This window comes from Vanessa atalanta, chromosome 11 (genome assembly GCF_905147765.1).
Source record: "Vanessa atalanta chromosome 11, ilVanAtal1.2, whole genome shotgun sequence".
Lineage (NCBI taxonomy): Eukaryota > Metazoa > Arthropoda > Insecta > Lepidoptera > Nymphalidae > Vanessa > Vanessa atalanta.
Window position 1 is genome coordinate 86,113 of NC_061881.1, and position 11,760 is coordinate 97,872.

At 40.0% G+C, this 11,760-nt stretch overlaps 1 protein-coding gene across 3 annotated transcripts; it reads right to left on the minus strand.

Annotated features, from left to right (window-relative positions):
- Positions 1–3,238: 3,238 nt before the first annotated feature.
- On the minus strand, positions 3,239–11,376 carry LOC125067401 (ras GTPase-activating protein-binding protein 2). 3 transcript variants are annotated; one of them, XM_047675988.1, is made up of 10 exons: positions 11,251–11,376; positions 9,056–9,195; positions 7,878–8,019; positions 7,642–7,800; positions 5,337–5,616; positions 5,027–5,167; positions 4,806–4,946; positions 4,289–4,521; positions 4,047–4,207; positions 3,239–3,721 (listed from the first exon to the last, which is right to left on the minus strand). In XM_047675988.1, exons 2-9 carry the CDS (start codon positions 9,151–9,153, stop codon positions 4,061–4,063), a joined length of 1,341 nt encoding a protein of 446 aa, XP_047531944.1. In that variant the 5' UTR covers positions 9,154–9,195; positions 11,251–11,376; the 3' UTR covers positions 3,239–3,721; positions 4,047–4,060. The 3 variants fall into 3 exon arrangements, with proteins under 3 accessions (XP_047531944.1, XP_047531942.1, XP_047531945.1); XM_047675986.1 differs by having other exon boundaries at positions 9,056–9,200; XM_047675989.1 differs by having other exon boundaries at positions 4,043–4,207; positions 9,056–9,200.
- Positions 11,377–11,760: the final 384 nt, after the last annotated feature.

The following is an 11,760-nucleotide window of genomic DNA, read 5'->3' on the forward strand; positions in this document are numbered from 1 at the left end:
AGTACTATAGATACGAATAGGTTTATAAATAAAAAGCAACGCTTGTTACAAAAGTATGTCTTCTATTAGAGTACGCGTAGTCACGCACGTCTTCTTCAGCGCGGGTGATGCGCACACACGCGTATTACCCGCGCGTGAGCACAGCTTTCGGGGAAAACGTGCACAGTTTGATAATTTTACTGAGAAGAAAATACAACACAAAGTTTAGACCTCAGAAAATTATCAGGAAGAAATTTCAAATAACTAATATGGTAACAAGATATTTAAGCGTAAGATATTTCTAACTTATGGGTTTTAGGGGTCTAAACTTTGCTCACAAAGTCGAGACGATGTATATTCAGGATCTGGTCACGCGAGAACAAACATCGATCGAACAGTACTGATACATTCACGGCACAAAATAGTCGTAATATTTCTATGTAAAATACCATTAATTTTAAAGAACACGTTATATTATATATTTTAAAGAACACGTTATAGACTTTCTCGCAGAAATACTCTTCGCATTTAATTATGCGGTGGAAATGTTTCTATGTTCAACAATTTAAAGCACCAACGGTAGACTGGCAATGCTCTTAGTGCCGCTATAACAAACGATAAAAAAGTATTTCTGTAAAAGTTCTGACGATAATAATTATAAAATTACATTAAAAATAATTATGTACTTTAAATATGAATACGTCAGATGTAATTTGCAGAATGCGATCTCGAATATACAATGATGATGTTGGCAGTGAAGTTAAAGGCATGGCATTTATGCATTGAAGCTGACTAACTGCTAACATCTCCCACCACTCTCCCTAAGAGCCACTAAAAGGATATCGGAAAATAGTTTTATTATTTTAATACTGTAGGAATCATTTAATTGGCTTGGGTCTATTTTAATATAATAATAAAACTACCATAACGGCTGCGTATTGACTGTTGAATACAAAATGTGGTTACAATAATACTCACACAACGAATGCGCTGGTAGCGCAAACAAATTTTTTTTAAAAGACAAATAATTCAATTGGAATATTTTAATTTCAGTCTGAGTAGGTATTTATTAATCCCAACATTTTAAATAACATACACATGTAATTTAAGATACGAGCCAAAGAATATTGTTGGTTTTGTTATTATAAAAGCGTCAAATTGAATGCTTCCTAACTACATAAAATTCAATGTTTAAGACGCAAGACCACTTCTTGGCATACTCGGTGATCGGCAGCACGGCGGGTTCGCAGCCTCCAGCACGACTGATTCTATCAAGTGGAATTGGAACGTATGAGCGCATACAATTATATTCCAATCAAGTTGGTCGATAAATCAATTTAGAAGAGCATCGGGAGGCGCGCGAGGCTCTGGGGGGGGGCACACGAGCTGCAACAAACGCTTGTGACGCAAGCCGATTGAAAGCGAAGCGAGCTGATTGAAAGTCATACACAGAATAAATAGGCACAAGGGCTCAGATCAGAAAAACTATCATTGAAAAAAATCGCATATGACACTGGCCAAATAATCTGTGCCTTTTAAGCACAAATAAAAGCCAAAAAAATCATTACAAAAACGGATACTATTATAGTAGTCAATACTAGCCACGTCATTATAAGCGTTACTAGTTACAGGATACGCTCTGAACACAATGTTTCTTCGTTTGTTTTATTGAAACAATTATGCAGCTCGTGTAGCCCTAACTGCACACACAAGAGACCTCCGCCGACTTTTGACTTTGACTGCACATGATTTGGCATCAAAACGATTCCTTAAAGTGTGTTAAAGTGTGTTAGTTGTCGTTAATATATGTGTTTAACTGTTTATTCGACGTCGCACGTTGTACGACTCTAGTCAAATCTAAATTTTTGTGAGAGGTTCAATCATACAAATACAATAACTGTATTTAATTGAGCTTAAATAAGAATTATACTCTTAGGCATATTGTATACAAAAAAATAAACTGCGTTTTACCGTATCATTGCAATTTTTTTTCAAACTACATTATACATACAATACAACGATAATAATAATTAATGAGCGATATTAATTTACGTGATGCGGTAAACAGTAGCAGCGCCGATACTAACTCTTGGCACTCGCGGTGCTCTCTCCTGGTAACTTGAGCGCAATCACGAGTCAGCTGAGAAAGTTTTTATAATAAGGGTTAACTAATTAATTATTGATACAAATCAGTCATCGGCAGAGTTGTCGGGGATCGATACTTGCTGTTAATAAAACAAATTGTTATTGCATTATTATGTAATTTTGGTCATAGTCGATGTTGTTAATGTATTTTGTTACGTGGAAAAATTACAAGTGTACATAAATAATGGAAACATGAAACCATTTTACATATTCGACTCGGGAGCGACGACGTCCCCGAGTCCGCAGCACGTACAGCTGCTCGGTATTGCTTCCAACGTTGCGGGATAGACGGATCCGAGGGCCGTCGGGCGACCCGACGTGCCGCTTAAAATACGTCGCCAACCCGTGACACAACAGTAAATCCTAAAGTATGGCGAGCCGATAATAACCTAGTATACAATTAAAATATACAAAAAGTTGAAAAATCACAAAAATTCCATGATCAGAAAAAATAGAATCGCCGTCGACTTCGAGGCGACCTCCGCCGGCGGAGATGGCGCGCTGGCGGTTTCAAATTGACATCACAACGTTCAAGTGCTCGGTGGCAAGTCGCATTGACCGCTCGAGTCGGCGGACACCCTCCCAGGGCGATATTCGGTACCTCTAATCGTTAACGAGACATTGAAAAAGTCATTACCCTGTGAGCGTACTCCGCTGTCCCGAAACGTTTCGTACGAACGAGATTGAAGGCGAAGCCGTTTCGACGTCTCGTCTTCGGAACTACGTACTCTACGCCGGTTTGAGGCCATTTAACGAAACAATTTTTTCCTCGTCAAACATCGTTGAACACCCATTAATTCGTATCGACCTAAGTGGTCTTAATGTAAGAGAGCACCCGTATTTCTCGCTTGACGCGAGTACGCCGTCGGATACCTCAGTAACATACTTAGACGCGACCCAACGTGTTCCTGCTCTGTTTTGACTTGGAATGAAACCTAATGATATCAGTTCGAGTCGATATATCAGTATATACCGATCGCAGTGGCGTCGCCGCGGCTTCGCCTCCGTGCGAGAGCCGCGCGTACGTCGCGTACGCACGGGCTCGCTGCAGTAAAGCGAACGCTACCGCAGATGTAGCTCCTACTTTACGATCTGTATAAATAATTATCAACACGCGAGATACAAGTTTACAGAATATTCGTTATTATTAACAAAAATGTAACTGCTTAACCATAAACTTATTTTAATAATTACAAACATATAATAATTTGTCGTTGAGTGGAGACTGCGCTCGGCGTGTCTCGGCGCTGCGGGACGGCGGTCCGGGGGGGGGGGGGGGGGGGTGACTATTATTGCGTGTGTCCGAGCGATCGATCGGGAAATTTAATTGAACGCTACTAAAATATAATAATAATTGAAACAAAATATGTGAAGTAAAAGATCATTCTAGATTTATCACAACGAGTCCCGCCGGGCGCGGACGGGCCGGCTGTCGAGAGGGCCTCGATCACGAAATTAATTTACTATCTAACTACTTAACGAAAGGAAGCGATATGCGAAGCGTGGTAGTCGACTCGTGCTCGACTGGAATTTAGTAGACGCGAAGTTACATCTAAGACTTGTAGAGGTTTGTCACACGACGAGCCGCCGGCGCCATCTGCGGACGACGACCACTGTTAGGTGCTACTCGACCATCTCGACGACTCGTGCGGTCCTTAATGTTATTCGATTATTTTCAATCGAGTCGTTCTTTGCAGAGAAGAAAGATTAAATCCAAAATCATTCGGATGGATGATAGTCGAATTAGGGCTTTACTGCTACACGTTAAAAACACAAACGCACTTTTCATGCACCGCATATCTTACGTCATTTGGCGCTTAGGTCTATTAAGAATAGAAGAAAGTTCAGAGTCGATTTTATTGATGAAAACTGTCGTATTTTGCAATAGAGCTACGGGAGTAGTGTAGGGCGCGCATACGCACGAGACGGCGCCGCCCTAGCGGCGGTAGGGCTGGCGCGGCTGGAAGGCGGCGCGGTGCGACGACAGCGGGCGGCGGCGCGGCGCCTCGCGCGCGCGCGTCTTCTTCTCCTCCACGTTGAGCTTGACGCCGGCGCCCTCGCCCTCCGCCGGGAAGAACAGCGGCTGCGAACACGACGGCCGTCAGTGGCGGCGCGGGCGCGGGAGTGCGCGGGCGGGGTGAGCGCGGGGCGCGGGGACACTCACGGCGGCGTTGAGGCAGTCGGCGGCGGCCTGCGCGCTCTCGTAGGTGATGAACCCGTAGTTGGGGTGTCGCGGCGCGCCGGGCGCGGCCGGCTTGCTGTGCACGCGCAGCTCGGCCACGGGCCCGAAGCGCGCGAACAGCGCCCGCAGCTCCTCCTCCGTGGCCGAGTGCGGCAGGTTGCCCAGGAACAGCTGCTGGGCGTCGGAGTACCGCCGGCCGCTCTCTGGCGGGTTGCCTGTCGGGGAGAGACCGGTTAGTGTCGACCGGTCGCGCCAAATGCTAATATCCCTGACGGTCGAGCTTTGCCACCGATTGACTCCATTGACATGTTTATTCAAATATTATATGTCAGGAACTATTGAACGAAGTTCTGTAAGTGACGGACTGAGGACATCCAACCTTCTACCCCCGCCTTAAGCGTCGCAAGGACTAGGGTTATGGTTCTCTGTACTTCAGGCACCCTCTAGGTCGGAGGGCCCCACGGGTCAACAAATAAAAAAATGCAGTCGGAGTGAGCACCTGCGGGCTGCGGCGGCGCCACGCGCGGCGGGCGCGGGCGCGGCTCGTGCGGCGCGGCGGGCGCGGGCGGCGCGGGCGGCGCGGGCGGCGAGCCGCGCGACGCGCCCGACTTCAGCAGGTTGGCGTACGTCTTCGGCGTCGCTGCACACGCGAGCACCGGGTTAGGATATAGCTTGGGTCACGTTTTTTATGACTACTTTGTGACAAATATTGATATTTACAAGGTTGCGGCGGCGGCGAAGGCTCCCGCTCGGGTTCGGGCTGCGGCACAGGCTCGGGGGCCGCCTCCGACTCACGCTCCGGCGCCGGCGCAGTGACAGCCGCGGGCGTCGCCGACGGCGCGCCGCCCGATATGGCGTTCGCTGAACACGTGAACGTAGGTTGTAGGCACCCGAATATGTGAACGGTCTCTCAAATTCTACTCAGAATAATTCAATCAAAACATAGTTTATTCGAGTAGGCTTTTACGAGCGCATGAGCCGCTGCCGCTGTCACGTACGCTCGAGGAAGTCTGCGTGACAATAGAAATACCCTGCAGAGCGGCGACGAGATGGCGCGTGGGGTCGTCGTGCTGCGGCGGGTGGCCGTTGAGGTGCGGCGCGGCGGGCGCGGCGGGCGGCGCGGGCGCGGGGGGCGCGGGCTGCGCGGGCGGCGACAGCAGCGGCGCGTGCGGCGGCGCGGGCGGCGCGGGGAAGGGCGCGGGCGGGAACGCGGGCGCGGGGGGGAAGTAGCCGCCCGTCGCCACGCCCTCCTCCTCCTCGCCCTCCGACCGGCCGGAGCCCTCGCCCTCCTCGTCGGAGAACACTATGTCCTGTGATGGAGAGATTGATTTTAAATAAATACAGCGATGATATTGAGCTAGATGTCGCCGATACATCTAAGTTATAAATATTACTGGCAGACTATTGTTTTTGATCTTGTAGCATAAACGAATGTTTAATTTTTAAATCTAACTCAACCTTATTTCCGAATATATGTATGGTTTTATAATTGTAAATTGTTTAATTAGTACCAAGTGCATTCCAACTAGGCATTGTTATCCATTATAATTTACATTAATGATATCACAGATAACCGCATAATAATCACCATCTAATTATTAATCAAAACTTTTAACAAAAAAATCTATTGAGTTTCAGTTCACTGGCTCTACTCGGGGGTCGTGGAAATTTATTTTCCAAATTACTGGTATATAACATTGATTATAAATAAATAAATATTGGACAACATCACATACATTACTCTGATCCCAATGTAATAGCTAAAGCACTTGTGTTATGGAAAATCAGAAGTGACGACGGTACCACAAATACCCAGACCTAAGACAACATAGAAAACTAATGAACTTTTTCTACATCGACTTGGCCGGGAATCGAACCAATGAAAACCGGTGTACACACTGCTCGACCACGGAGGTCTTCAATTTATCTGTGCAAATTACCTTTAAGTTTAATAATTTTAGGGTGACTAAATTAATTTTAAATTTCAATTTAATTTATACATAAGAAAACCGACGCAAAACGATGTAGGAGGCGAGATGAAGGTAATGAAAGAAAAAGGTATTTAACTTTTATTATCTTACATAATTCGGATAAACAGAAAAACTTGTGAACATCACCTCATTTTAGGTATTTCCTGTTCCTACAACATATTATGAAATAGTTACTCCTAAATGTACTAAATTGTACTAATATTATACATAGTACTTTGACTTTGACATAGATGGCGCTGATCGTTTTCAGTTTGGACCTCATTAAAATGAACAGTGCCATATATTAGGAACATCAAGTAACTGATATATAAAAAATTGCTATATATTATATTGTGTAGCAATTATTTCCAACTAATGACTGGACTGATATAAAATCTGCCTTGTTTGGTGTTGGCTTTAGTAGGATTTTGGTGCAAGTTAACCTTAAGATTAATATGTCTCCAAATTCTCCATTCAAATACTGATCATTGTGCTGTACACATTGTAATTATTATAAACACCTCCAGGAAAGATTAAGCATACTTAAGAGTTTCGCTTTAGATAAGATTTATTGTTGTCTTGAAATAATTATTATGTATTGATATTAAATAAAGCGAAGCTAAATTTGGTTTAGGTATAAAAAAAAACTTAGAATAAGGCCACTTTGCTAGCCCCAGTGCGAGAGTTTCTTTTTTAGTTTTTTTTTGAGATGGCACATGAAAACATAATAAAGAATCCTTTGGGCTGAATTTGCACCATTCCTATTATTAAATAAGTCCTAAACTTCAAATCCTTAGTTGGTTAGCAGAGAACATTTGTTTATGTGTGCTGATATGTGTGCTGTTAGATGTTATGCTATTTGGGCGACTAATGATTTCTCAAATCGCGATAAATAATTCTGACTTACTAAATGTTTTTCTCAAATTGGTTATACCTGTAATAAGATTTACTATGTATTAATCTGGCAACCTGTATTGTTGTATTCTATATTGAGGGGTGAGTGGCTATTGTTCTTAGTTATCATAGGCGGCGGCGCATTGGTGGTGTAAGGACTATTAAATTAGTAAAGTCAAGTGATATCTCATTGTCCATTCAAAGTTCCATCACTCAACTCAACATACAACAAACTCGTAATCTGGTTCAGTCAATAGCATTAAGGTCTTGTTAGTGATTTAGTTTTGCCCCGAGAAATCTAAAGTGATAATAAACTCTTATTCAAAGATAAAATACATTGTTTCTTCCATTCAATATCAAAATCAGCCGACAACCTCAAATTCTCATTTGAGGTTTTATACAATGGTGATGGAGCTTAATGTATTGCACAAATATGACAAGGCCCGGGGATGGGAGGGCGTAAGAGCACACCTGGTAGCGGAAGATGTCGTTGTGCACGTAGTACTTCTTGGGCGACTGCGCGGCCAGCACGAAGGTCTGCGTGAAGCGCCGCATGGGCGCGCCGCCGTTGGACAGCTCGCCCGTCACCTGCACCACCACTCCGTTGCCCAGCGTGGCCTGCGCGTCCACCTGTGGGCAGGGCGCGTGTCCGTCAGCACACGGTTCGCTCGAGCGCACGGGGAAGGAAAGGCTGATCCGAACCGAACCTGGCTGATCTTGGCATGGCAGTCGCGGAAGTTGAGCTGCTGAATGCGGTTGTGGATCTGCTTCTGGCCGACGACGGGCAGCGTCTCGCGGTTGGGCGCGTCCAAGCCGCCGTGCACGAACGACGAGTAGTTGTTGTAGAATCTGTACGAGATCAATTATTGTAGTAGAAATATGTATTAGAGTGACGTCCAGAAAAATATTGGATTTTTGCTAATATTTTTCTTCTATAATTAAATATTATTGATACTAAGTTTATATTATTATTGACGAAGAAAAAACAAAGTAGAAATATGTATGTTCTAAATCACATCATGTAACTTCATGTGTATAATTTTGTAAAATTATTAAAATCACAAAAAAATCAAATGAAAAGAATTTTTATTTGGAGAACTCAGTATTACAATATTCATTAAATTCTGAAGCCCGTAACTTTTTAGAGTTCTGTAGTCTGTACAAATCAACTTAGACCCAACAAATTACCTTTGTTCTTTATTTCAATTACATAATTAAATAATAATAATTGTTGATACTGACATATATTTTAATAATAATAAAAAGATCTATACTACACTATAAGCACGAAAGTTCATTCTTTATTGTTTGAAATTCGATCGAAAAATATGAATCTACGACCTTTTTAACTGCTTCTGTTACTGCAACTTTAATTTCTTTCTTCAATGAAATCGAATCTATGTTGAATGTTTGTGAGGTGAACGTGTGTAAATTACTATCAGTTGTAGGTAGAATAGGTGAATTACTTTCAGAGCTCTTTGTGCTATTTTTTGAACTTATATAATATGAGATGAGAGAGCTTTTTAAGAACATGTTTGATATAAGATTTTAAATTAACATGGTTATTTTTATTACTAACAGTATTTAAAACGGGATATTTAACGTCAGTCTCGTGAACAAGACATTCGTAGATAATGTCGAAATATCGAGCTCCAACAAATAAAAATAAAAAACATGGTAAATATCCCGTTTTAAATACTGTCAGTCACATGTTTGATGTTTATTATTAAGCAATACTGTAGTCAACAAGATTGATTTTCGACTAGTAGGTCAAGCATGACTATGATTCCTACGTTGATATGCCGACTCATATGGCGCATTTCATATAAACTAGAACAGACGGAAGAGTTCTCTGTGTTTGTGTCCAGCAAACTGATATATTCACCTATGCAGATGTGCCGGCGCCTTATTGAGCAGTGTGTAGTACTGGCGGACAAACTCGCGGCCGACGCTCTGCGGGGACGGGGACGCCTCCATTACCATCGCTGTTGTTATCACTGCGCCGATACAGCCCTCCGCTATACGCTGCCCTAGAACATGCGTCTTGTCACTGTTTACGTTCAGAATCCGTAAGTAGTATTTAGTTGAGAAAATACTTATTTGGTAACAGGATTCAATTCTAGGTCAAGAATATTATCATTTATTTATTACAGAAACCCGTTAGGAAAAATGCTCAAAGTATTAAACCAACATATAATAAATATAATGTAATTTAAAACATAAATTATGTTGCGGCCTGGTAATAAAAATATGCAGACACACAAAAATATAAAAAAATGCAAATTAAAGAAACATTGACAAAAGGCAAAGGACAACATGCCTCTGAAGATACCAATTTAGCATTAGAAAATAAACCAATATATAATATATCTTATTGACGCTATTTCAACAATAAACTTCATACTTGATTGACAAAACTATCATATAAAATACACAAGTGAACAAGAATGCCATGCCGTTTTTTATTTCATAGGATTACACTTTCATAATATTTACTTTGAATTAACAACAACTAACTAAATGCATACTATTAATGTAACCAAGTCATGGCTGAAGGCACAATTTGCTTAGAATACTGTAGTAGCAATAGATTCTGAACACTGATACAGCACACCCACAAAATTATAAATTGACAAAGATAATTATATACAAAGAGACTTCGGGCAAAGCTTTTTATAATAATAATGCATCTTATAATTTTAAAGTAAAGCATTTAAATTTCTAGGAATGATTGAGACGTTTCTAAACTTACTTAGTCTTCACATTTCTATTTTGCCAAAACACAGCAACACCACATATGGCTATATAATCTCAAATTTATTTATAAAACAGCATTATAATGAGGTAACTTTTTTTTAAAACTGACATCAATTTCAAATTTCATTATGGTTGCTTCATTAGTGTAGTCACAGAAGCATATCAAAGTTAGTTGATAATAATAGTAAGGTATATGTTGAGGTATAAAAAGCACATGTACACCTCAGTACATATAACTAAAGTATGTGTTACAGTTCATCAGAAATGTTTCATATTGAAATTTACCTTTAATTGGAATCAAAGCGACAACAGGACAAAAGAGATTTACAGAAGAGCAGAGGAGTTAAGTTCGCCTGAAACCTAGGTCAGGTGCTCAACATTTGTGTCCATGCAGGACACTGGCTCTGTAAGAAATATTAACCATTCCTAACAGTCTCAATGCACTACCATGTTTGAGAACTAGAATGTTGAGGTCACTTCATTTGGAACACAGTTAATGAATTACATAAATAATTGAATTTAATCTAATTGCAACAAAATCTAAGTATTTAGCAATGCACAATAAAAACAAATACAACATAGTGAAAAAAGATTATTCTATGTTGTTTTTTTTTAAATTTCATTTTTAATTATGAAAATGTATATCAGATTATATTTTATCTGCTTTACTTAAAAGGTAAATTTTATTTTATTCATACAACTATAATATAAGCCAAACATTGAATACATTCAAATGTATAGCATAAAATGCATTGTTTATTTTGTAATACTTTCTGTGTAGTTCCTCAATAAACAGTAATTTGTTTGTTTTTTTTTTTTAATGTAACCATACAAATACAATGATTATATATGTTGAGTTATTTCCTTCGCTAATTTACTTTGTCTTGATTTATTTTTCGAAGACTAAATCGAACTGAAAAAACGATTTGAAAAATAGTTGTTTTCCTATATAAATTATTTTATTTAAAGCATCAACAAACACTATTATAGCAGTAAAAGTTTATGACATATAAGACGAATCAATTCAAAGTCTGCCCGATACAGTTGATTATCCAGGGGTTTGTCAAACCACGCATGGCGATTTCGCCTAGCATTTAACATGCCCGCCTTAACGTATCTTCCACTATACAACTTTAATAGAATATTTCAATAATGAATAGCCAAATCTCCTTTATCTATCGCTTATACGTACAAAAAAAATAGTTTAGTTGATATAATATAGAAACACTAGGGCTTTAACCTATCGAACGAAATCTTTCTGCCGACAATCAAAATATTACACTCCCAATACTTTTTCTTAAATAATGACGATTAAAAACGTACCTTAATAAATTATAGGCATCAAAGAGGTGTAATCTGCAACGAATCGTCACGAAAATCGCGTAATTTTCAGGATAAATAAGTACTGAAAACAGAAAAAGAGCCTACCTCACCGTTCGGTGTCAATTTGGCTATAGTGTTGCAACTTGCAAAAAGTTTATTTAATTTGTTAATATCTAAAGCATTACTAAAGGCTATAAACATAGACTGTATCATGCATGGTATATTAATTATTTATTAAAGTAGTCGTTAATTGATATTGTTATTTGTTTATAGTTATTACACTTTTATGTAGAATTTAGTATAACTATTGTCTAACTAAATGTTTATATCAACAGTTGAGATACATAATTTATAATTAATATACGTATTTCTATAATATTCTATAGTATTCTTTTATAATTCTTAGTATCTCAAACAACAAATATAAAGTATTCCTTCACATTATAAAACATAAAGAGTTAGTATTTCTGGACGAGACTATTCATAAGTATAGGCGGCATTTTTTTTCTC